Source organism: Pipistrellus hanaki (assembly GCF_964339955.1).
Source record: "Pipistrellus hanaki genome assembly, chromosome: 4".
Taxonomy (NCBI): Eukaryota; Metazoa; Chordata; class Mammalia; order Chiroptera; family Vespertilionidae; genus Pipistrellus; species Pipistrellus hanaki.
The window spans coordinates 102,372,570-102,398,804 of record NC_140506.1 but is presented as its reverse complement, the minus strand read 5'-3'; the positions used below and the strand labels follow the sequence as shown (position 1 = coordinate 102,398,804).

The 26,235-nt window shown below is 56.6% G+C and overlaps 2 protein-coding genes across 8 annotated transcripts in view; one reads left to right on the top strand and one right to left on the bottom strand.

The window, feature by feature from the left end:
- Window positions 1-11,918, top strand: part of IQCK (IQ motif containing K) — a gene marked incomplete at its 5' end in the record, with an annotated part of 124,977 nt that extends 113,059 nt beyond the window's left edge. For all 4 annotated transcript variants that reach the window (XM_084882769.1, XM_084882770.1, XM_084882768.1 and 1 more), the window contains one exon: window positions 11,788-11,918. In XM_084882769.1, coding sequence (XP_084738895.1) covers window positions 11,788-11,861 — 74 coding nt within the window. In that variant the 3' untranslated portion in view covers window positions 11,862-11,918. The remainder of the gene's footprint in view (window positions 1-11,787) is intronic.
- On the bottom strand, window positions 11,792-26,035 carry GPRC5B (G protein-coupled receptor class C group 5 member B). Of its 4 annotated transcripts, XM_084882744.1 has the most exons (6): window positions 25,897-26,035; window positions 20,084-21,094; window positions 16,217-16,329; window positions 14,600-14,640; window positions 13,347-13,509; window positions 11,792-11,956 (listed from the first exon to the last, which is right to left on the bottom strand). In XM_084882744.1, exons 2-6 carry the CDS (start codon window positions 21,075-21,077, stop codon window positions 11,912-11,914), a joined length of 1,356 nt encoding a protein of 451 aa, XP_084738870.1. In that variant the 5' UTR covers window positions 21,078-21,094; window positions 25,897-26,035; the 3' UTR covers window positions 11,792-11,911. The 4 variants fall into 4 exon arrangements, with proteins under 4 accessions (XP_084738870.1, XP_084738873.1, XP_084738871.1 ...); XM_084882747.1 differs by lacking the exon at window positions 14,600-14,640 and having other exon boundaries at window positions 11,796-11,956; XM_084882745.1 differs by lacking the exon at window positions 11,792-11,956 and having other exon boundaries at window positions 12,590-13,509; window positions 25,897-26,031.
- Window positions 26,036-26,235: the final 200 nt, after the last annotated feature.

Sequence of the window (26,235 nt, the reverse complement as noted above, 5' to 3'; positions counted from 1 at the left end):
AGAATCCAGAAAGTTGAAGGTAGTGTAAGGAGCCTCTGGGATAACTTCAAGCGTACCAACATCAGAATTATGGGGTCCCAGAAGAAGAGAGAGAGCAAAATACTGAAAATCCATTTGAAGAAATAATGTCAGAAAACTTCCCCTACACAGTGAAAGAAATAGACTTACAAGTCCAGGAAGTGCACAGAACCCCAAACAAAAGAAATCCAAAGAGGACCACACCAAGACACATCATAATTAAAATGGCAAGGACAAAAGACAAAGAGAGAATCTTACAAGCAGCAAGAGAAGAACAGTTAGTTACCTATAAGGGAGCACCCATACGATTATCAGCTGATTTCTGAACAGAAACTATGCAGGCCAGACGGGAGTGGCAAGAAATATTCAAAGTGATGAAAAGCAAGAACCTACAACCAAGATTACTCTACACAGCAAAGTTATCATTCAGAATTGAAGGTCAGATAAAGAGCTTCACAGATAAGAAAAAGCTAAAGGAGTTAATTACCATCAAACCAGGATTACATGAAATGCTGAAGGGTATTCTTTAAGAGGAAGAAGAAGAAAAAGGTAAAGAAAAAAATTATGAACAACAAATAGATATCTATCAACAAGTGAATCTAAAAATCAAGGGAATTAAAAATCTGAAGAACAGAATAAACTGGTGACTATAATAGAATCAGGGGCAAAGAAAGGGAGTGGATTGATAATTATCAGGGGGAAAGTAGTGTGGGGGTGCAGGAAGAGACTGGACTAAAATCATATACCTATGAATGAGGACAATGGGGGGAGGAGGTAAGGGCAGAGGGTAGGGTGGGAACTGGGTGGAAGGGAGCTATGGGGGGGAGGAAAGGAGAAACAATTGTAACAATCTGAACAATAAAGATTTATTAAAAAAAACTTTTAAGTGTATTTACACTCACAAGGTGGGGCAAAAGTAGGGTTAGAGTTGTGAGTATGCAAAACAGCTTATTCTTGTATTATTATTTGCTAGTTATTATATTATTGTCCATATGAACAACTGTAAACTAAATTTGCCTCACTATATTTATAAACATACAACTATATTACATATAGTTACTGTAACTTCCTGTTTTCTTCACTTGGCAATATATCAGTGACATCTTTTCATGTCAATATATATAAATCTATCTCATCATTTTGTAGATATGCTCTTGGTTATTTATAGAACTATTTCTGTAGGATAAATTCATAGAAAGGGAATTGCTGGTCAAAGAACATGAACTTATTAAGTGTACACAGTGACCACCATATTGTCATTCAAAAACATTGTACCAATTTACAGGTCATGTCACCAACCAACTTTGGAACTTTCTTTGTGTGACCTAACCTTTGTTCTTAATTTTCCCTTCTATGAAATGAGAATGATTATGTCTCAGGGATAATTAATTAGAAATAAAATCATTGCTTTGATAATACCATGGCTCCTTAAGAAGAAATAATCTGTAAATTGAAGGTGTCACTTCTATTTTAATTTTTCTTTCATACATTTTCCATTATAACCTGTAAGAGAAATTAAAAATGGAATCAAATACGTCTAGTCATTTCATGCCTTGCTATTACTTCCATCCGTTCTATTTTTAAGACTTGCCAGTGGTGGGGATATTCTATGACATCAACTTTCATACATGTCTTTTCACTTAAAACTTTTCACAGCTAAGGCATATCTTCTGTTGAAATGCTTAAAGATCCCCTACTACTTGGCTGAAATTAAAAAGTAAAAAGAAAGATGATGTCCTTCTATAAATTATCTGCCCCAAAAGTTAGAATTTAAGTTTCTATAAATGGCTGCTTTATTACTTTGTTTGATTGCTCAGCATTTTTCTTTACAGATGGATAGATGCAGAATGCTTTCATAGGATCTAGATAAATCTAAAAACTTCTGGAAGGGTCATGAGCCATATTTGATTAAGTTTCTCACTTACTAACTGTGAAACCTGTACGGTTGGTTAACCTCTCCATGACTCAGTTTATAATAAAATGGAAATGCTAATATTAGTGACCAACCATCAAGTTTTGTGAGGATTAAATTACTTGGAATAGTTCCTGACTCATCATAATAAGTGACCAATCAATGTTAACTATTATTAGTCATGTAAAGGTTAAACATACAGTTAATATATGTTATTATTAAGAACATTAGCTTTGAGAACCAATATGGTGGCATAGATAAACACCAGTACTCATTGCCTCCCACAACCACATCAAAATTACAACTAATATTCAGAACAACCATCATTCAGAACCACCTGAAAGCTGCCTGAATGGAAATCCTACAACTAGAAAAGTAAAGAAGAAAGCACACTGAGACTGGTAGGAGGAGCTGGTCTAACACCTATGTGTGGCATGTTTTTAATCGGAAGGCAGATCATGGCGGTGGAGGATATTCAGGATTCCATCACTCAAACCAGCAGGGATTGTGGCTGAGTGACACGGAGCTGTTCGAGACTCAGGCAGTCCTTCTTAAAGGGCTGGAACATGAACCTACAAAGTCCTACCTCCTCTGAGCTCCAGCATCAGGCAGTAGCTTTGGGTGGTTCAGGACATGTAGGAAAGAATTGGATGGTCTGACATCGGGGAAGCAACTAGGGGATGGCTTTCTCCCAGACAGTGGTGTTTGCAGGGGTCATTGTTTCTATGCCAGGACCTGTCATGTGGCAGAGCTGACTGGCAGCCATATATGAGTTTTCATAAGCCTGGCTCACACTGTCCCTTCCACCTTGGTGATTCCCTGAGACCCCACCTCATCTGTCTTGAAGCCCCACCCAAGCTGTTTGCACCAGTTTTTCCATATGAATAGCCTGTCCTGGCTCAGGCTTCATACTTTGCTAAAATATTTTAAACAAGCAGTATCTGGGGTTACCATGCCCCAAACCTACCAATAAAAGGCCCAAGACCCGGCACTATCACCAGCCTGCCTTATTCACAGCTTGGCCTCACTTGGGCACTTTCAAGCCCGATACAAGTACAGCCATCAGCAGATCACACTGTAGCAATGCAGTGTCTGACTTTGCACCTCCTGGAAGGCCCCAGTCCCAGTATACCTGGTGGTCAGTGTCAGACCACACCAGATTACAACTCTCCACATCCACAGGGACACACTCAAGGGGAAGACTCAGTGAGCATCAAAGGCCCATTGAAGCAAATCCTGCTCCATAGGGGTGTCGCCTGCACAGCAGTTCTTCACTGTAGGCACAACTGGTTCTTACAGCCCTTTGGCCTGGATGTCAACTCCTCCCGATGATACCAACAGCAACCAAGGCTCAACTACAGCAAGTCTGTGAGCACAGCCCACACAGAGGTGCACCTAGAGTGTCCAGCTCAGGTGACTGGGGAGGCTGAGCTACTGGGCCCTGCAGAACACCTACTACACAAGGCCACTCTGACAATTCCAGAAGACAGAGCAGCTCTACCCAATACATAGTAAAAAAAACACAGGGAAGCAGCCAAAATATGGAGACAGAGTATCATATCACAAATGAAAGAACAGAAGAAATCTCCAGAAATAAATAAATGAAATGGAAGCAAGCAAATTACTAGATATAGAGTTCAAAACTATGGTTATAAGGTTGCTAAAGGATCTTAATGAGAGCTTCATTAAGAGTCTTTCAAGGATCTTAGTGATTTAAAATAGGTGAAAAAGGACCAGTCAGAAATTAAACATACACTAACTGAAAAAAGAATAATTTATAGGGAATCAACAGTCGAGTAGAGGATTCCAAGAATCAGATAAACAATTGGAATATAAGGAAACAAAAACACCCAATAAGAGCAAAAGGGAAAAGAATCCAAAAATATGAAGATAATGTAAGGAGCCTCTGGGGCACCTTCAAGTGTACCAACACTTCCATTATGGGTGTTCCAGAAGGAGAAGAGAGAGAGCGAGATACTGAAAACCTATTTAAAAAAATAATGACAGAAAGCTTCCCCCACCTGTTGAAAGAAATAGACTTACAAGTCCAGGAAGCACAGAGAATCCCAAACAAGACGAACCCAAAGAGGCCCACACCAAGACATAATTAAAATGCCAAAGTTTAAAAACAAAGAGAGAATCTTACAAGCAGCAGGAGAAAAGCAGTTAGTTACCTATAAGGAGCTCCCATACGACTGTCAGTTTATTTTTCAGCAGAAACCTTGCAGGCAAGAAGGGAGTGGCAAGAAATATTCAAAGTGATGAAAAGCAAGAACCTACAACCAAGATTACTCTACCCAGCAAAGTTATCATTCAGAATTGAAGGGCAGATAAAGAGTTTCACAGACAAGATAAAGTTAGAGGAGTTCACCACCACCAAACCAACATTACATAAAATGTTGAAGGGTATTTTTTTTTTAATGTTGGTTCAATTAAACAGTTGTATCCTTCTCTTTGTTTAAAAAATGTATTTTTACTAGAGGTCTGGTGCATGAATTTGTGCATGGGTGTGCTCCCTGGCCAGCGATCAGGGAGGAACTGCGGGATGTTGACCAGCCACAGGATGTTGGCTGTGGGAACACACTATCAGAGAGCAGCTCCTGCATTAAGCGTCTGCACCCTGGTGGTCAGTGCACATCATAGCAACCAGTCAACCAGTGGTTCCAGTTGTTCAGTTGACTGGTCTCTTAAGTTTTTATATATATAGATTGATTTCAGAGAGGAGGAAAAGGGAGAAGGAAATAGAAACATCAATGATGAAAGAGAATCATTGATTAGCTGCCTCCTGCATGCCCCACCCTGGGGATTAAGCCTGCAACCCAAGCACGTGCCACTGACCAGAATTAAACTTGGTACCCTTCAGTTCACAGGCCAACACTCTGTCCACTGAACCAAACCGGCTAGGGCTTGAAGTGTGTTCTTTAGGAAGAGAAAAAAAAAAGAAGAAAATGATCAATAATATGAACAATAAAATGACAATATATAAATATCTATCAAGAATTGAATCTAAAAATCAAAATAAATGAACAAGAATCTAATGAACAAAATAAACTGATTACTAAAATACAATCAGATGCATGAAAACATGGAACAGACAAACGAACTTCAGAGGGAAGGGGGGAAAGGGTGTGGGGAGAGATTAATCAAAGATCTTATATGCATACTAGTATATGCATAACTATGTATATACACAGACAACAGGGTGGTGAAGGCCTGGGGTGAGGTGGGATCTGGGTGGAGGACAATGGGGGAAAGGGAAGAGAGACATCTGTAATACTCTCAACAATAAAGATATTTAGAAAATGTGCCTGGTGCCATGGCTGGTTTGCTAAGTGGTTAGAGCATAGCCCTGCCGACTGGAGTCATGGGTTCAATTTCCGGTCAAGGACTCGTTCCTCGGGGCAGATTCCCTAGTCCTGGTAGGGATGGGTGTGGGAGGCAGCCAATAGTAGTGTTTCTGTCAGTTTGATGTTTCTCTCTTTCTCTCTCTCCCCCTCCTACCTCCCTTCCACTCTCTCTAGAAATCAGTGGGAAAATATCCTTGGGTGAGGATTAAAAGAAAAAAAGAATATTGGCATTTGGCTCGGCCAGGTGCCTCAGAATATCAATAAACATATCCTCGGGTAAGGATTAAAAAACAGAAAAGGACACTGACTTTGGGGTCTGACTGAAAGGGAGTCCTGGTCTTGGGTGAGCTGCTAGACCTCCAGGTCTGTCACTCCCTGGTCACATGGGTGTGGCTGGGGGATCCTGTGGGGATTAAATAGGATTAAATGCCTTGTATGGCATTAAACAGATCCCGGGTACAGAGTGGATGATGACTGTAAAGAAAAACAAGAGCCCTAACCTGTTTGGCTCAGTGGATAGAGCGTAGGCCTGTAGACTGAAGGGTCCTGGGTTCCATTCCGGTCAAGGGCATGTACCTTGGTTGCAGGCACATCCCCAGTGGGGGTGTGCAGGAGGTGGCTGATGGATGTTTCTCTCTCATCGATGTTTCTAACTCCCTATCCTTCTCCCTTCCTCTCTGTAAAAAATACGTTTGAAAAGAAAGAAAAACAAGAGGAGATGTTTCTTCCAGGGGGTCTCTTAGAGCAGTGGTTGTGAATGGGCCTTCAGGAATGGGCCTTCACGTGGCTGTGAACTGGAGGGCACGGTCCGCGCGTCCCCTCTCAGCGGGAATGTGCCGTGACCGTGTCAGCAGCACCCTAATGCTGTGGCCTAGCTGTGGGACCCGGGAGCCAGCCCTCCCCTGAGGCTCTTCTCACTGATGCAGCTTCATCTGGTTCAAAACCAGGGTTCTGAGTTCCTGGTCCAAAGCTGCAATTTCCCAGCTCGATGAGCCCCGCTGTCCTTGGTGAGAGAGAAGGCCTGTCAGAGCTGCTGGGTGTCCCTGCCGCTGCACAGGAGGCCTGCTGGTCCGGCCGCAGAGAACTGCTGCTAGCGCCGGAGGCAGCTTTGGTTTGAGCATTTGACCTCAGAGCAGCAGCGAATGGAGTGTTCTCGGCTTTTGTCGGGAGAGCAGACAAAAGTGGTTAGAGCATAGCCCTGCTGACTGGAGTCATGGGTTATGACTTGACCGGAAATTGAACCCATGACTCCAGTCGGCAGGGCTATGCTCTAACCACTTAGCCCAGGAATTGGCATTTGTGCCTGATCCTTGGTGAGGAGCAGAGGGAGGTGGGCTGGGTAGTTGGCCCTTGAGGAGCCTTCGGGAGAATTAGGGGGGTGTTGAAAGGAGAATTTTGAAGAATAGGATGTTGAATGGAGATTTTGTTTGATCGTGTGTTTGAAGAATATGTTCTAGACCAGCGGTCGCCAACCCGTGGTCCACTGGTGGTCCTTGAGGTTGTGACCGCTGCTCTGGACCGAGGCTTTCCTATCACACTGGGTCTGTCACACCCGGGAGTGACTCCTTCTGAAGGACGCTGCAGTGAAGAGGACGAGGCCGGGGATGGCTCCTGCCCTGTGGCATGCCGGCCTGCATAGCCGTGTGCCTGTCCCTTAGTTGCCAAGTAAATCGGCATGTCTGCAGAGATCATGATCGTCATGAAAGCTCCAATTCATTGAGTGCCTACTAAGCTCCAGGCACCCTACATGTTATTCTTACCTTCACAGAAGATTTAATAAGTAGAAGCAGCTATTGTGCCCTTCCTGCAGGGAGGAGACTGGCTCTGAGGCTGAGCCCCATGCCCTGGGCACAGCTACCGGGGCGGGGCTGAGGTGGGCACAGCAGCCAGTGAGGGGCTGAGGTGGAGGTGGAGGCGGGCCGGGCTCAGGCACACCCAGAGCCACACCACAGAGCAAGTGAGAGGCTGGCACTGCCGCGCCTGGGAGAAGCAGACAGAAGGCCACGTGGAGTGTGATTCCACTTCTGTGAACTGCCCAGAACAGGCTCATCTACAGGAGCGAGCATGGGTTGGCAGTTTTGTCCAGTGGTTAGAGCATCGGCCCACAGACTGAGGGGTCTCGAGTTTAATATGGGGCAGGCAGGAGGCAGTCAATAGATGTGTCTCTCTCACATCAATGTTTCTCTCTCTGTCCTCCCTCCCTTCCACTCTTTCTAAAATGTGAAAAACATTCTCCGTTGAAGAGTAACAAAACACATTAGAATGGAAGGATTCTTTGGAAAGTTGCTGTGCTGAGTGTGATGCTGCCCCTGTGTTGGGGTGTGACCCGAGATTGATGAGCATTTCGGGGCGGTTCTCTGTGTAGATCTGTGGTTTCTGTAACCCCAGTCATTTTCCCGCCCCCTCCTGGACTGAGCTCCCTGAGGCCAGCGGCGCCCTGCATCACCCCGCTGAGGCTGCGGAGTGGCCTGGCTGCTCAGTGCTGAGTGCGGAGCCTGCAGCCTCTCCTGGCGGCTCCCGCAGCCTCAGGCGGATCCTCAGACCTGGGCGAGGCTGGTTGGCTCTTTCCCATCTTTCCCACACTTGTCCCATCAACCCATTTCTGCTGGGGAGATGGGGGTAGCCCTCAGGATCTCTGAGATTCGGACCATGAAGGCCGGCGGGGGCCCAGGAATTTGCATTTGTGCCTGATCCTTGTTGCCAAGGCCACGTCTGGGCAGCACCATGTGAATGGTGGCCCCTGAACTTGCTCCCACATCTGCAGCCACAGGCAGCCCCTAGTGCCGGGGTGGAGGCCAAGGCTGGCCAGGAGGGGTGTGCTGCACGCAGGCCTTTCCTATCCTGTTGCCTTGCCTGGAGCAGCGGGGGTACGGCTGCCAGGCTCCACCTCCACCCTTCTGGACGGGCTGTGCCCGCCTCCAAGGGGACAGGGCAGTGAGGCGGCGGAGCTGCTGCTGCCCCCACCCCCAGCACCTCCCTGTGCTGGCTGCATCTGCCAAGCCTAGGGGAAACCACTGAGGAGACGTCATTGTTTTCACATTTTTAGCAAAGTCACCCTGCACCACGTCCCAGGGCCAGAAAGACGCCTGAGGAAAGGGCTGCACTCTGCTGCCTCTGGGCCTAACAGACAGTCCGCTCTGGTGTGGGGCCCTCCCTACTGGCTTCCTGCTGACACTGATGGGACACCCCCTCCCACCGCAGCTTTGTCCTTTCTGCCTTCTAGTCACTCCCACGTTCATTTCTTTCTCTTTTTCCGGGAGGGCTGTACACTTGCAAACCACAGTGCCTACAAAGCACACGTCCTGGCAAAGCATTCCCGTGACACCTCCCTCCCCCCACTCCCACCCCCCACACACACACACTCCCAAAGCCTGTCCCTCACTCACTTCCGATAATAGTTCTTGGCTTTTCTTCAGAGCTCCTGCTTAGGGGCGTCCCTCGGCGTTAGACCTGCTCACACAGAACCAGCCAGGCCCACTCCTGCTCAGCACCTTCCTTTGGCCTCGGGCCAGGGCTGCGCTGAGGGGAGCTTGTTGTCCACGGAGCCCAAGAGGCACTCACCAGCAGCGGGCAGCACCCGGTGCCTTCCACACTCTGATGCCAGCCACGTGGTTAGTCCACACGGAGCGGTGGGGCACGCTCTGGGGGGATGCCCGCCTGGCTTACGGAGGGCCAGCTCTCCAGCGGCTGCACCACACAGACTCAGACTGATTGCGGGGGGGGGGGGGGGGGGATCATGGGGAGGCTCCACAGCCACCTGGGCAGGCCCTTCAGTGGTCGGCAAACTCATTAGTCCACAGAGCCCAATCTCAACAGGACAACGACTGAAATTTCTTTGGAGAGCCACATTTTTAAACTTAGACTATATAGGTAGGTACATTGTTATTAACTTAATTAGGGTACTCGTAAGCTGGCCTTGGCTAAAAACTCAAGGGGCCAAAGAGCTGCATGTGGTTCGAGAGCCACAGTTTGCCGACCATGGGTTTAGGTGGAGCGGCTGAGTTCATATCTTCACTACAGCTTGAAGGAGGGTCCCTAGCATCCTGCCAACCCCTCCCTCCAGGCTTGTGATCTGAAAGAGATGGGGCCAAAGTGTAGCTAGGGAGAAAGGTTGTAGGCATGGGGAGGAATTGGGTAAAATTCTGGAATGCAGACTTTGGAGTGACGGCCTTTGGGGAGGGTTGAGGAGCTAGAGAGCCCAAGGCTGGAGCTCCCAACTCCCGGAAGCCGGTCCCCTCCCCCTGCATTAGTGGCGCTGGGGGCCTGGCTACCAACTGAACGGCTGGGGGGTCTTTAGGGTCATATTTCTTTTTCTTTCTTTTGTTTTTCATTGACCAGCTGCCTCTTGCATACCCCCTAGGGATCGAGGCTGCAATTTAGGCATATGACCTTGACCAGAATTGAACCTGGGATCCTTCAGTCTGCAGGCTGATGATGCTCTGTCCCAGTGGTTCTCAACCTGTGGGTCGCTACCCCTTTGGGGGTCAAATGACCCTTTCACAGGGGTCACCTAAGACCACATGTGTCAAACACAAGGCCCGCGGGCCAAATCCAGCCCGCCAGGCCTTGCAATGTGGCCCGCACCGCGCTGTCATCACTGCACTCGGCTGTCAGTTTATGACATTGTCAGTTTATGACTGTTCAGTAAACCATTCGGCCCGCGATTTAGGCTGGATTTTAGATTTTGGCCCCTTCTCTGATTGAGTTCGACACCCCTACCTAAGACCATCGGAAAACACAGATATTTACATAACGGTTTATAACAGTAACAAATTACAGTTATGAAGTAGCAACGAAACTAATTTTATGGTTGGGGGTTACCACCACATGAGGAGCTGTGTTAAAGGCCGCGGCATTAGGAAGACTGAGAATCACTGCTCTATCCACTGAGCGAAGCTGGCGAGGGCAGGGTCATATTTCTTGAAGTAACTCCAGCCATGGTTTGAGTTTCTCAACTGACTGATTAGCAACACATGGAGCTTCGACTAAGCCCTGCGGCCCAGCCAGGCCCGGCCCACACGCTGGCAGAGGGCGAGAGGGCACAGTAGGCTGCAGAGGTTCCTCAGCGCAGCCAGGGGCCAGAGTCCGACTGCAGCGCCCACCAGAGGTCGGGGAGCACACAGGGGGCTCCGCGGAGGTTCTGACTGTGGGTCGGGGATTTGCTTTTCCCCCACGTGCCCAGTGATGCAAATGTTGCTGGCCCCACCCTTGGAGAGCCCTCTGGTACCCGTGTCTACCTGCACACTGCCCCTGGGCCTCTTCCCGCTCCGTGCCACGCCCTCAGTGGGAACTGGCAAATGCTGCCCACCAGGCCTGGGCCACCGCAGTCAGCTGTAAACACAGCCAGCGTGGCTGGGAGGCCCGCTGTGTACAGTGCATCCGTCGGGCCTCCTCACCCATCAGCCAACAGGGTTTCCATGGGGATTGCCCAGACACAATGCACATTGAAGTGTTCCATGTTCCCAGAGCACAGGCTCCATGTATGGAAGTGTCCTGGTCTGAGTTAATGCAGTGATGAGCACCTAAATGAATGCAATGCATGCACATTTTGCTAGTTGTTAAACAAAGGCGACTCTGGGGGATGCCATTTCCAATTCTTCTTTGTCACCTGGGCATTTTTACACACCAGCAGTGTCCAGGATGGGGAGGTGGGGGCCAGGATGGGAAGTAGGGGCGGGGCCAATGGAAATGCTGCAACTGCAAGTCCACACAGACAGTGATTTGGAAATGGATTTTGAATAACCATTTCCCTTGGGCAGCCTGTCACCTGAGCCGGAAGCTGCTGGGCTGGCCTGCCTGCCTGAAGCTCCAGCCGCTCCCACCTGGCAGCCACACTGCGTGGGTCAGGGTCCACGTGTGGCCTCAGTCACTGGGAGGCAAGGACCAGGACCGAGTGGGCTTGCCCAAACCCTGCCCCGCACGGTGGAAACGGCCATCCTTTCTGCCCCGCCGGCTCCACAAAAGCCAGCGGGCCTGTGCCTCGCTTAGAAGAGCCCTCAGCGCTCCCATCCGCAGGACCTGACCCTGAGCCACAAGCCCAGGCTCCCTCCTCTCCCCAGGAGCCGGGCTTTCCTGGGGGAGGTGCTGCTATCAGTTGGGACTGCGTTCCTCACAACCATCCACGCTGTGTTCAGCTCCCTCTCCTCTGACTTAGGAAATAATCCGGATCCCAGACCAGGGAAGTCTGAAAAGATGCCCTTCTGACCTTGTGCTGACCCCAAGCTATCTGGAGTTTTTAATTTGGGGGGGGGGGGGGGGTGAGGGGTGAGTGTGACACAGGGTTGAGGCTGGAATCTGTCATCTTCAGAGAAACTTCCTCCTCTGTCCCCCACCTGCAAGTGCACACTGCCCTCCTCACCTGACCTGGGTGGCCGTAGACCCCATGTGCGGCCTGGGGACAGCCCAGCGGCTGGCAAACTGGCCTTCTCCACACACCAGTTCTCAATTTCCAAATGGCCAGTCTGTCCAGGCGGAGAGCCAGTCCTGACCTCTTCTTCTGTGTCTTTGCAGTGAAGCAAACCATGGAGGAGCAGGAGGCGGCGAAGGAGGAAGAGGCCGCTGTCGTCCCGACCTGCGCTCCTTGACCAGGGACCTTCCTTCTGAGCACCAGGAACCAGGTTCAGGCAGAGCCCAGTTATGCTTCCTCTGTTGGTGTTTCTTTACCAACTAGATTTAACAGCTAGAAAACGTAAAACAGCGCTTGCAAATGCAAGCAATTCTTGCTTTACTAGTCTTTCTGCATTATCCCTAAATTTTATTCTTTCAGCCACCTATCTCCTCAGCGTCTCAGTGTTCTGCACCATCGTCTTTAAAACGTACAACACACTCCAGCTGCAGGCAGTAAAGTGTCCTGTTTCCCGTGTCCCACTTTGGCTGCCTGGCAAAGAGCCATATTTAAATGTAAGTCCCGACCCCATGTGGTCGTTTATCTGGCACGTGCTCTCCACAGGAGCTGGCCCTTTCCTCCCACCACCGAGATGAGTCAGGCCCGGCAGGTGGCGCGTGGTCCGGCCCCACACCGGCAAGCTCCTCATTTAGTGGGCAAGCTGGAGTATGACCCTCATTTGGCCATTAACCAGGATTTTCCCATTCACAGAGCCACAGGCAGCCTTGGGGCTGTACTTGGTTGACAAGCTACCACACATCTTATGTAAATAGTCAAGCCTTTATTTTTGTGTTAAGAATAGCATTTTGAAAATAAAATCCATCTGCTGATGCTTTACAACCTTTTCAATTTGTAATACTTATATACAGTCATGTAGAATGCACCTTGATTGTCTTGAAATTTCTTTAATGATTTTTTTCTTATAAGTATGCGACAGTCAGCCAGCGGAGGATTACAAAACACGCATTAGTACATTTAATAAATACATATTATCTATCAGAAATGAGCTGTAGCTCTTTGTCGTTAATACACAGCATCATCAGGCCACGAAAGCCACAATCTCCTTTCAGTTTGGGGTGCTACTCGGCATTGGCCAACCTGGGAAACCCTACATCTGCAGGGACCGGAGCAGAAGGCACTGGATCCTAGCTTCCAACCACAGACCTGAGACGCTGGGCACACAGCTTCCCGGCACGTCTGCCAGCTCTCCAAGCTGACCTCCCCTTCCTCTCCAGAGGAGACACCAGCCTCTGAGGACCAGTCCACATTAGGGGGGCACGCGTGGCTGTTCACGGTGGCTTTGTAAGCGAATGTGGGAAAGTGTGCTTACGATTGGGTCTTTTTACCACCGATGCCCTCTTCAGATCTTCCCCAACAGAAACAGGTGCCATGTAACTTTGTACTTGAGCTTGGCTCTGTGGGGGCAATGGGCTGTGCCTCCGGCACAGATACCCCCCTGTACCTTCCGGTGATGCCACTAGGAAGCGGCAGTCCTCGCACTCTCCCCCACCTCCGCCCAGGTCTGCTCAGCCTGCCCATCCCGGCGCCCGAAGGAAGCAAAGCACAGAGCAGTCACTGTCAGAGGCTTAAAGGAAAGAAGGGAAAAGATCTCAGTCCTCGACACGAAGCTGTTCCACGAGCAGGGTCAAAGGTTACATGCCGGCAGTCGCTGCCCGGAGCTCACCTGGCATGCTGGGCACCTGCACGCAGGGAAGGGGGGTGCGCACACCCCCTGCGGCCAAGTCCTGAGTCCCGGGTCGGGTTGGGGCTCCGAAGGACTCCAGGGATCGGGGCTGCGCCACCATTTCCTGGCACAAGGATGTGAAACGCAGGCGGCTCCCAGTGGCCTGGACACAGGTGTTGGAAGATTTTTATATTTTGAGAATTCTGGGTCTGTGTGCAACTGCCCCTTCCCCCCCCTAACCCCTCCCCAACCCCCCCCCCCAGTTCCCACTGCCCCTGCTGCTCCTGCCTCAGGGCTGGGGTGGGGTCCTGAGAACGGCCGGACCCTGGGCTGGGCGTGGGCAGCAGAGACTAGGCCTTGAGAAAAGTCAGGTTCATTAAAACACACACAGCTCAGACACATTGGTTATGAGAGGCCAGTTCCCCTCACCAAATACTAACCTTTCCCAGTTTTCTAAAGGTTCAAGTTACTGCCCCAAGCCGCCAGCTGAGACTCACTGAGAATTGTTAGCAGTGCAGTGAGGGCTGGTGCCAAGCCCTTGGAATTGGGGGGGGGGGGTTGTAGGGGGAGGGGGGATTGCTGGGGACAGGTGGGAGCCACGACAGGCAATGGGCTTGGAGGGCTTGAACCATTTGCATGCACCTTGCAGGCACCAGGTTAGCGATGACCACTCCCGGCTCCATGTGCACCCAGCTCGCAGCATGCCAGCCACCCTCCACCGCCCCGCCCCCGGGCTTCAAGCTGGAGGCCCCAGGCCAGCCTTTGAAATGAATGAGGCCAGGTAGGGAGCACCTTGCCTCTCTGCCTGGGACAGGGGTTCGGGCCCGGGAAGCGCAGTGGCAGATGGCCACTTTCTGACTGCCATGGTCACCCCGCTCCCAGACCGCACCCCTTCGGCACCTGACACACCTCCAGGCCTCTCCTTTGACTCACACCCACAGCCTCCCATACTGCTCCTGACCCCGAAAGTGCAGGCGAAGTCCCGTGGGCCCCCCATGGGCGCCACCTCCAGGAGGCCGCGGGCCGTGGCGCCCCAGCCCCCGGCTTGCTGCTGCTTGTGAGGAGCTAACACTACAGGCAGCTAGCTTCGCTTCAGGGGCGGTGAGGGAGGACAGCCTCCCGGGCAGCGGGCTCACAGCACACTGGCCCTGGCCTGGGGTTCCAGAGCTCCGGCCGGAGGTGCCTGTGCGGCCTCGTGGCTGACTCCTCCAGAGACAGCGGGTGAGCCCTCAGAGGTCGCCTGCGGCTCTCACCAGAGGTGTCTTCCCGAGTAACTCGGTGGTGCGGTTGGGATCTGGAAACAAGGAAACACAGGAAGCTCTGTGTTCGGAAGTCAGCATCCCCTCGGCACAAGGCGTGCGGCCCGCCTCCTCCCGGGCCCCGCCTCCTCCCGGGCCCCGCCTCCTCCCGGGCCCCGCCTCCTCCCGGGCCCCGCCTCCTCCCGGGCCCCGCCTCCTCCCGGGCCCCGCCTCCTCCCGGGCCCCGCCTCCTCCCGGGCCCCGCCTCCTCCCGGGCCCCGCCTCCTCCCGGGCCCCGCCTCCTCCCGAGCTGGGAATCGGGGCCCTTCGTTCTCCGGAAGCCCACCTTCCTTTCTCTGCGTCACGTGCCAGAATAAATGTTTTCTTACTCAGAAACCCTTCACCTTCTGAGTCAGAGTGTCCTTCCCTCTTGAAGGGACCAGGGGGGCGTGGGACTGACCTCTGGGGCCACCTTCTAATCATATCAATGGTAACAGCGGGGGGCAGCCCAGTGAGGGGTGAGGGCTGCAGTGTGGGAGTCTGGGGCCTTTCCCACCCGCAGGGTAACGCTGACAGCACCCACAGGCAGGAGCCCAGCCCCAGAGCAGCAAGCCCCGACCACATCCCACACAAAGCCTGAGCCCGGCACGGAGTGCACTGATGGGGAAAAGCAGCCCATGCGCACATGCAGAGGCGCATGCGCCTGGGAGGAAGCAGGGCCTGCGCTGGCCTTCGATGTGGGGATGAGAGGGTGTCTGGTTCATGGAGAAGCAACAGGAGGCCATTCACAGGCGAGAGGCAGTGATGGTGCTGGGAGCCTGTTTGGCACCAGCTAGCTAACCTGCTTTTATGCTCATGGAAAGGAAATGAGAATCACTTCATTTCCCAAGATAACTCTTCAGGAGGGGGCTGGCCCAGGGCCCAGCTGGCACAGGGCGGGAGGGCTAAGGGGCCTGACTAGGTTTTGTGTCAGTAAACTCCGCTTTGTGATTCTGGGATTTTCCTAAGTCACCTCCCAGGGAGAGAGAGGTACATTCTGTATAATGAAACCCAAGAATTCACTGGGGACAAGAGCCCCTAGATACAGAGACACTTGAAGCAATCGGTAGGTGGTACACAGGGTTCATTAAAACACCTGGTGCAGGTGGTACAGCGGGTGCAGGTGGTACACAGGGTTCATTAAAACACCTGGTGCAGGTGGTACAGCAGGTGCAGGTGGTACAGCGGGTGCGGGTGGTACACTGGGTGCGGGTGGTACAGTGGGTGCGGGTGGACCAGCGGGTGCGGGTGGACCAGCGGGTGCAGGTGGTACACCGGGTGCAGGTGGAACAGCGGGTGAGGGTGGACCAGCGGGTGCGGGTGGTACACCGGGTGCAGGTGTAATAGCAGGTGCAGGTGGTACAGTGGGTGCGGGTGGTACAGTGGGTGCTGCTGGTACACTGGGTGCAGGTGGTATGCTATAGGGGCCTGGGTGTGTGGAGATGGGGAGGAGAAACAGAAGTCTCGCCGCGTTCCCATGCTACATCTGCTAGAGCTGCTGTCTACACAGGCTGAGCAACCCCTGCAGAGCTGTGTCCCTGTGGGAGCTGTTCCACTCCCTGTTTCTGCCCAAACGTCCATTGTGATACTCACAGTCCCGCCGTTCAGCACCACAGCCATCTCAGTCGGCTGGTACACATTGCTTCTAAACGGAACGCTGGGTCTGCTTCCCAAACTGCTGTTGCGGAACCCTGCTGTCCGGAGAGCTGGGAGAGGCAGGAGCCACACACACCCAAAACAACAAGGAAGAGAGACCGCTTTGTGTTCCTCCCCGCATCAGCTCGCTCAGGCCCGCAGCCCTCCCCCCCCCCCCCCCCCCCCCGCCCTTTGTCACAGCCCGACTCCCACAAGTCACAGAGGGGCTTTGTTCTCTGCCCAGCCACCCGTCCTGGGCGGGAGGGAGGGAGTTTGCAGAGTCCAGGCTGCAGCTGCTGAGGTGGCCAGGCCAGGCCTCCCCTCCCCACCTGCCAGGCTCCAGGGGACAAGGACACACCTGCACTCCAGGTCCCTTTGGACCACAGACTCACTACAGCAGGCCGCTCGTGGCCAGCTCAACATCACGCCGTCAGCATGGCTGCGCCCCACACACAGAAGCAGGGAAAGCACGGACCAGGCACGTGACAGAGGGCAGCTCACAGGACAGGCAGGGCCCAGAGGAGCCGGGACCAGACGGCGGCTCCTGCTGAACAGCAGAGAACTAAGATCGGAAGGAGATAGCTGTCAGGCTCTCCTCTGCAAGGTGGTGAGCGCGTTTCTGACCTGCTGTGTGCTTTCGGAGATTCTCTCTCCCTTTCTAATAAAAGCCTAATGGCACAGAGGAACTTCATGCATATTGCTACGCCTGTGAGGGCTACCACTGTGTGATGCCACTCTAATGTCCTGGAAAAGGTAAAGCTAGAGACTGGAGGCACTGGTGTGCTGGTAGTGCGCCAGCGATGAATGGCCCTGCCCTCCACCTCCCATGGCCCTGCCCTCCACCTCCGGAAGCCACCAAGGGCCTTCCACTGGGAAGCGACTGGCGCAGGTTTAAAGAGCCCTCAGGCCTAATGCGGTCTGAGCCCAAATCCCTCCCGGAAGAAAGACTTCCTTCCTTTCCTGCTCTTGGAAAGGTGAGCCTGCTAACACCACCAAGATGTGCCCTGAGGTGCTACCTCCGTCAGCGTGTCTTCACCTTCTCCCTCACACGCCTCATCCTTGTTGGCACTTATCCATGAGCAGCAGGCTGTGCGTGGTGCCTGTCAGGGCCTCCTTGGGGGAAGGGAATGAGGAAGCAGAGGCTGTAGGAGGCTGAGCCACAGGCCACCTCTGAAAGCCAAGGCAGCTTTCCAGGAAGGGGGACTGAAAGGCCAGCAGGTGAAACGCAAGACACAGGGCGCTGCAGCTCGGTCGGGCTGCTGCGGGGCCGGTTCCTTATAGTAGAAGCTGGCTGAGGCGAGCGCCACAGCTGACCACAGCTGCTCTCACCAGCACGGGAGCGTGGCCAGGTGTCCCTGCAGGCAGAGCCAGGGCTCCTGGGGCAGAGGCAGCTCAGCCAGACGCCAACTCAGCCTCTTTGCTTCCTGAGGACACGGCTTGCCTGGAGCTGTCCTGCGTGTCCCATGGAAATGTCAGTGGCTACACATGTGGGTTGATGCAAAACAGGGCTATTTAAAAAGTCTGACAACATACAAGGCTGGTAAAGACGTGAGGAGATAGGGCTCTCATACGATGATTAGAGGGGGCAGTATGTATCAGACTACAAGGCACAGATTCTTTGGTGCAACTTTAGGTGCAGTCTTGGAATTTTTTATTTTATTTTTTGCAGGGAGTTAGTTGATCAAGGGCACTTGGCTGTCTGGGCACTCTTCCTGCCTGCCTGCCTGATTGCTCCCAACCACTCGCCTGCCTGTTTGATTGCTCCTAACCACTCTGCCTCGGCCCCTGCCATGGTGGCTTCATCTGGTTCGGGTGTCAAGATACAGAAAAACAGGACTGTTCACTGCACAGCACAGCTCTATATAGGAAGCCAGAAACACATGCGACATTCGCCAGCTGGAGATAAGAAACTACGTCACGTGTGGAAACAGACACGTGGCTCCGCAGTTACTAGCAGGAGAGGCCTCGGCCGTGGTGCTGAGTGAGGCAAGCACACTCCCAGCCCAGCGTTCAACCTGCTTCCACCTTGCAGTCACTCAGAGCTTACAACGTCTGGGCCCAGAGACTTACAGAGGAAGGGACAGTCCGTCTTTAAGCTGCTCAAGGGACTCTTTATGTGCAGCTAGGTTAAGAACAGCTCTATGGCATCATCATGTATGTGTGTGTGTGTGTGTGTGTGAGAGAGAGAGAGAGAGAGAGAGAGAGAGAGAGAGAGCTAGAGAGAGAGAGAGAGAGGCTGGCAAGATGGGCACTGCCTTTGGGCAAGGTATTTTGAGCAATTTTTATTATTTCCATTTGTTGAGCCTCCTACATGAGTATTACTCAACTTATTTATCAGAAAGGGGTAATAACACTACTATATTATTTTCTTTGGGGAAGAAAGGGGACTAAAAGACAAGTTCCTTGGCTTTGGTACATGTCAGGGTGTAACAGATGAGGGCAGGGGCACCTCCGGAACCCCTCCATGCCCTGTGCCTGCTGGTCCTGACCTGGGTGCAGTTCCCTTGGTCTCTGATCTTCCTCGGACAGATGTACCGGTTGCATTGCCACAGGAAGGGATGCATGTGATGGGAGCCAGAAAACCACTTCCCCCTCCCCGCTCTCCTGTGCACTTAGCGTTGAACTGGACCAGTGGCGGGCTTCATCTCTGTGACAGGGGACTGAACCCCTTCTCCTCAATGCACAGAGCATCCTGCTGCATCAGGGACATGAGGGCACCAACGTGCTCAGAGAATAATTCTGCCTGGTCCACACCCCGGCTCTGCCTCATGGGGTCACCGTAGGTATTAAACAAGATTAGCTACTAAAATGCACAGGATGGTACTGGTCCATGAGTGCACACAACCAAGGTTAGCCACCCACTTTGAAGACCCCAAAATACACGGGCAGTCCCAGCATCCCCACTTCACTGCAAGGAGACGAGACCTTCAAGCTCCTAGTGTTCCCGGGTAACAGAGCTTTCAGAGCCTGACGTGACAGATCAACAAGGAGTGTGCAAACTCACACCCATTTCAGGCAATGCTTTACCATCGCGGCCCTGAGGTCTGTGGGGAAGAACCTGCTCCAGAGGAGCCAAGTAAGAGGCTCCCGGGCCGCTGGGCCCCGCCGGCTGCTGGCCTCTGCGCGCCCTGCCCACTGTGCCCTCTGGGCTCCCAGAGATGCCCATCCCGACCACGCCAGCCAGCTCTCTGTGCCTGGCCTCAAGCTCTGCTCTCAGAGAGCCCAGCCAGAATCACATCCCATGCCAGGCATCGTGGGACCCCTTGGCGTGGTACCCCAGCATGGCACGTCTCACAGCAGTGCCACGAAGCACCTTTTATTTTTAGAACAGATGAGAGAAACGACAAAGCCCCACATCTGGAAGCAGCAGAGACAGCGGCTGAATCCAGCCACCTGACTTGAGGGCAATTTCTGCACTCGTGATGCCAGAGGGAGGGGAGGGCCCAAGCATTGCCCTCATCACCTGGCACCCGCGGCACATGCCCGGCCAGGGCAATGAATGCTAACTGATGGTGGGCGTGGCTGGGCCAGGGGGCAGGGGCACTGCAGGAGGAGCAGCTGTGCGCTGGGGTCGCAGGTGGGCGCTGCGGCCAGCTGCTGCTGGCTCGACGGGCGGTGGGGCCTGATCCAGCTTTTCTAAGCCCGAGACCTGGATTTTTACATTAAATTACGGGGCAATTTATGGGGCACCATTCCAAGTACAAATCCACCTCTGGGCCAGTTTCCACCCAGGGGCAGTGCTGTGGGCTCTGACCTGCCAGAGCTGCCCGCCCCCGTCCCCAGAGCGGCGGGGAGCCGCGCAGGCGCCGCCCGCAGCCAGCCTACCTGCGCCGGGCTCCTCCAGGGCGAAGGCCTTGTTGTCCAGGCAGGGCGGCGCGTCCTCCTCCGGCGCCGGCTCGCGCGCCCGGGGCGGCGCGGCGAAGAGGTCGGGCGCGGGACGGCGCGGCGCGGGCAGCAGCGCGCAGCGCACCTCGGGGACGGCGTGGCACAGCACGAACACCCAGCCGCTGGCCACCAGCGCCACGGCCTGGCTGGGGTCGCGCCAGGCGCCGCCGGGCCGCAGCCGCGCGTTGCCGTACAGGTACATGGCGAGCCAGGCGGCCCAGACGAGCGCGGCGAGCGTGGCGGTGAGCAGCAGGCCGGCCGCGCGCCGCCGCCAGCGCCCAGCCCCGCCGCACAGCGCCCGCAGCGCCAGCGCCAGCGCGGCCGCCAGCAGCGCCGCGGCATAGCCCAGCGCCAGCGCGAAGTCGGCGGGCTCGTAGGCGCAGGCCGGCCGCGCGGCGCGCAGCACCGTCAGCACCAGCCACTCGGCCGCGATGACCACCTGCACGAGCGTCAGGCCGAGCGCGGCGCCCAGCAGCTGCGGGCCCGGTGGGCCGCGGCCGCGCCGCCCCAGCGCCCGCACGCGCCAGGCCTGCGCCGCCAGGCAGGCGAAGCAGAGCGCGAACAGCACGCCCCACAGGAAGCGCCGCGCCGCGCACACCGCCTCGCCCTCGCGGATGACGAAGGCGAAGGAGAGGCCGAACAGGCCCAGCGTGCCCAGCAGGAAGAGAAAGTGCAGGCCCAGCGGCTCCCGCTTCTCCGGCTCCGTGATGAAGGGCAGCCGCACCAGCAGGATGAGCAGCAGCAGCAGCGTGATCAGGGCGCCTGCGCCGGCCGCCGCCTCCACCACGATGCCCCAGACGGAGTCCAGGTCGCACAGGGACACGTACTGCGGGAGGAGGCCCAGCCCGCAGCCGCGGGTCGTGCTGGCGTTCTCCGCGGCCCCCGCGGCCGCCGCGCACAGCAGGAGCAGGGCCGGCGCCCCGCGCGCTCCCATCCTCTCCGGCACCGCGTCTGAGCAGGAAAGCGGGGTGGGGGTGGGAAAACACCAGTGCATCGTAAGCCTACCAGTCCCGGCACCGCGCCAGCCCACGTGGCGCCTCGGGACACTCAGGACAAGCCTGCCGCCCCCCTCCCCGAGGGTGGGTCGGGTACTGGGGTGGGTGGATTTGGGCCCCATATGCACCCGGGGCCAGGCCCAGGGAACAGCCTGACTCATCACCAGCACCTGGAGGAGAGGGGAGAGCGAGGCTCCCTTTCCAGGAATATCGTCATAGTCTTTGACTTTGAGGCCATATCTGACCTCCAAAAATCTGGCAGTAAAACGAAACCTTAAAGAGACAGCATGGCACAGCCACCACAGGCCCTTCAGTCTCTCGTGGCAGCAGCTGGCATGTGGTGACATGGTCCAGGCCCGCACACAACACAGCCAGTCCTTACCCAGGGACAACCCCCTCCTCCCCGGAGGCGGGCACCTGCCCAGGGCCATACAGCCAGCTCCCGGAGGCCTCCCGCACTCCAGCTGCAGGACTGTGAGCCCAATGAACCAGCTCCCCGCTCCATCCTGAGTTCCCACCCTCACATCCCCTCCAGAGCTTCCCCCAGAACCCATCTCACATCCCATGCCAGCCTCTCCCAGGGATGCCCACAGACGCTCCCTGGCACCACTCTGGACCCCACGGAAGCCGGAGTCCACAGCAGCCACCTTAGCCCAGGGCTTCCGCCCTCCTGCCCTCCACTCGGGCGCTTCTTTGAGCCACAGCAAGGACCGAGGTCCCCACTGCAGGCCGGGGCGTGGCCACACTCCCCTTTCTCTCCATCAGAGCTTCTGTCTCTTGGTCAGTCACATCTCTCCGTGCCTGTTCACCCTGCTCCAGGGTCCCTCTCCCCTGCCCTCCCTGCCTGCCCCCAGGGACAGCGTCTGCCTCGATCGTCAGCATAGACAGGGTTTCTCCGCCTGGAGACTCCTGACACTTCACGCCTGGTCATTCCATGTTGTGGGCTGTCACTGGCCTCCACCCACCAGCTGCCTAAAGCAGCCCACCTCCTGCACTGACACCAAGACCGTTAGAACTGCCATGACCCTCGGGGTAAGGTCATGGGTAAGCATCTCTGGCACCGGAAAATGGAGGTCACAGGCCCCTTCCTCCACCCACCACAGCTTAGGCTTGGAAGGGAGCCAGGCTCCTGCCTCAAGGCCTCCGGTCCCCTCTGTGAAGCACCTCCAGCCAGCTCACTGCCGAGCTCCAGGAGCCCGGGGCCTCCCTGAGGGGCCGGGTATCGGCCCCCTCCGTTCCCACCGGGACCCTGTGAAGAGCTCCACCTACCGTGGCGGGGAGACCCAAATGGGGTGAACTGTTGATGCCACTGACCAAGAAGGAGTTGGTGCTGCAGGTCCGGCCCTGCACCTGCAGATGGGAGCGGGCGGGCGGCAGCGAGGCGCTTGGCAGAGATGCTCTCACACAGCAGCCCACTCCCAGGTCAGCAGCGAGGATGCACCCCCGACATCGGCACTCTGGCCACGGCCACTGAGGCCTTGTCCACACACCGCCTGTGTAGGTATTTACTTAACTGGCTCCCATGTCCTTAAAATCAACGCATTTAAAAGAAAACAAGCCAGTCCTAGCCAGTTTGGCTCAATGGATAGAGCGTAGGCCTGCCAACCGAAGCGCCCGGGTTCGATTCTGGTCAAGAGCACGTACCTCGGTTACAGACTCTTCCCCAGGCCCTGGTCAAGGCACATGCAGGAGGCAACCAATCGATGTGTCTCTCTCACACCAATGTCTCTCTCTGTCTAACCCTCTCCTCTGTCTTCCACTCTCCCTAAAACTCAATGGAAAAATACCCTTGGGTGAGGATTAACCAATAAATAAACAAATTAATGAAGGAAACAACCCATTGAAACACTTCTCTCATGAAATGCTGAATTGAGTGATGCAACTCACGTTGCAGACCCAGTGGCAGAGCCCACGCCACCCTGAGGGGCATCGCCAGCCAGAGCAGCTCCACAGCGCTGTGCGGAAGGCAGGCATCGGGGAGCTGTGCCCCCTGAGGCCCTGCTCCTGCGGAGCCCTGCATGGCCCACGTCGCGTCCACGGGCCCCACAGAGCCGCCCGGGCCCCACAGAGCCCCCAGGCCGGCAGCCAGGCTCCTCCCCGAGTCAAGGGACAGTGGCCTGTCTTGGGACACTTCTGGTTGTCACACTGGGGAGCAAGGTGCAGCTGGCATCTGTGGGTAAGGCCTGGGTGCTGCTAAGGCTCCCACAGTGCACGGACACCCCCTCCCCGCAATCATACAAAGAAAGACCAGCCCTGAATGTCAGGGTTCTGGTTGAGAAGGTCCGAGGCCACCTGGGGTGAGCGGCCAGCCTCGCCTCATCTTGTCCCCTCCTTGGCCTCCTTCTCCCTCAGGGGACTCACTCCCCCAGGCCAGGCTCCACGCCGAACCTGGTGCCCCATCTCCCCACTTCATGCTGGCCTTCCAACACGAGACACACCAGGGAGCAGTGACCTCCGGACGTGACCAGCTCCTCACCTCGCAGCCACTCTGGCAGGGCCAGGTCTGGCTCCTGGCCCTCTGACAGGCGATGGGCACACCTTGCTTTCTGCTTCCTTCCTGCGGGGCCTTCTGACGCGCCCCCTGCTGCGTTTCCCCTGGAGAGCACCACACGCCCTCGCTGAGCCCGACCTGGGCCCGGCAACCGCTCCCCGAAGGCACACAGCCCCCCAGGCCCGGGCGGCCAGCCTGAGGACATCGCTGGAATTAACTGCCAAGAGGTCTTCTAAGCCAAAGGGAGGAGACGTGGAGCTGGGGCCCCGTGCCGGCCAGGAGGAAAGCCCGGAGGAAACGGCCGGTGCCAGGTGCGGGACTGGGTGCTGGGGCGCCCGCAGCTGCCTTCGGCGGTGCCTGAAGCCAGGTGCCCGGACCTGCCTGCTAGCAGCCAATCACCTCCCTTTTATGGATTAAGGCAGTTTGGCTGGATTATATCACTCGTCAAAGAGAAGCCTCACACTCACACCCCCTCTTACACTAACTCTCACACTCTCGAACCCTCTTATACACACCCTTATACTCACCCTCTCTCATACTCTCACACTCACACCCTCTCACACTCACACACCCTCACACTCACTCTCACTCACACACTCTCACACACTCACACACCCTCACACTCACTCTCACTCACACACTCTCACACACTCACACACACTCACACACACACACACACACACACTCTCACACACACTCACACACACTCACACACTCACACTCACACACACACACACACACTCACACACACACACACTCACACACACACACACACACACACACTCACACACACACACACATCTGCCAAGGGGAGAGCTCCAGCCACAATGGCCTTTGTTCCGTTCCCCCTCCTCACTCCCTCCTCCCAGCCCTGGAACTGCACTGCTCTCCACTGTGTCCCCCAGCAGCTCAGCACACTGCCCCTCCTGCCCCCCCATGGCACCGCCCCCCATGGCACCGCCCCCATGGCACTGCCCCCCATGGCACTGCCGCCCGGAGACTCCGGCTCCCTGGTGAACAACCTGTCAGAGAAGACCGGCTCCTGCAGCTCCCCCAGCCCTCCGGCTGGAGGCCCTTCCAGCGGGCCAGGAGGAGGGGCCCTCCGCCGGGGGCCGGGGGCCGGGGGCCGGGAGGAGGGGCCCTCCGCCGGGGGCCGGGGGCAGGGAGGAGGGGCCCTTCGCCGGGGGCCGGGGGCCGGGGGGCGGGGGCCCCATCCGGGTTCCCGCCCGCAGCCCGGCTTCCGGGGGTAGCGCCGCCGCGCCGCAGTCTCCAGTCCGCTCCGGCTGAAGTTCCGAGGCTCCCGGCCAAGTCCCCTCCCGCCTCCAGCCCTGGAGGCTCCCCGGCCCCCGGCCCCCCGGCCCCCCGGTCCCCGGCCCCCCAGTCCCCGGCCCCCCGGCCCCCGGCCCCCCGGCTCCCGGCCCCCCGGCCCCCCGGCTCCCGGTCCCCCGGCCCCCGGTTCCCCGGTCCCTCAGCCCCCCGGTCCCCCGGCCCCCGGTCCCCCGGCTCCCGGCTCCCGGCCCCCCGGCTCCCGGCCCCCCGGCCCCCGGCCCCCCGGCCCCCCGGCTCCCGGTCCCCCGGCCCCCGGTTCCCCGGTCCCTCAGCCCCCCGGCCCCCCGGCTCCCGGCCCCCCGGCCCCCCGGCCCCCCGGCCCCCCGGCCCCCCGGCTCCCGGTCCCCCAGCCCCCGGTCCCCGGGCTCCCGGCTCCCGGCCCCCCGGGCCCCGGCCTGGCGGCGCAGCGGCCCCAGAGGGAGGGAGGGAGGGAGGAAGGGGGCTCTGTCCGGGCGCCGGAGCGCCGTGGCCGCGGGGCGGGGGGTCGCCTGCGGAAGGCCCTCCCGCGGGCAGCCAGCTCCCGGACGGCGCGGGGCGGGAGGCAGGAGCCCCAGGACAGGGCCCGGCCCCGCCATTGTGAGCGGCCCCCCGAGCCAGCCTGGCCCTCCGCGGCCCGGGCCGCCCCCCAGCTCGCCGCGCAGCCCGGCCCCGCAGCGGCTTCCACGCAGGACTGGCCCCCCGGCTCCCCGGCACCACGTCCGCCGCCTCACCCGCGTCGCCCCGACTCTCCTCCCAGACCTGGGTCTCTGCCTGGTCCGGGGGCAGCCCCTCCCGCCTCCCTGCTCCCCGCGGCCCCGCACCGGATGCCCCCTTCCCCAACGCGCTCACCCCGTGGGGGGTGAGAAAAGGATAAGAACCCCCATGCCCTCCCAGTTCCACGCGGGAAAAGTTTCTGGAGTCCTTACAACGCTCTCCGCCGTTAGCAGGGCTCCACTCACCGAGCCGCACGGCCCGCAGCGCCCACGCTCCCGCTGGCTCCCGCCGGAGTCACATCCCCGCGCGCACCCGGCCGACCTCCCTGCGGGCCCTGGTGAACCTCTGCGACGCCAGGACCCCCGCCCCCACCGCCGCGCACCGCCGCAGCCGTGGCCCCGCCCCCGCAAAGCCCGTCTCCCTGACCACGCCCTCCTCAGACCCCGCCCTCCCTCCATGGCCCCGCCCCTCTCTCAGGCCCCTCCCCTGAAGCCTCAGCGATGGGGTCGGGACCCCCCTCGCTTGCTAAGGGGCGCGCTGAACCCCCACACCAATCGCGCACACCCGCCGGCGCAGCTCCTGGG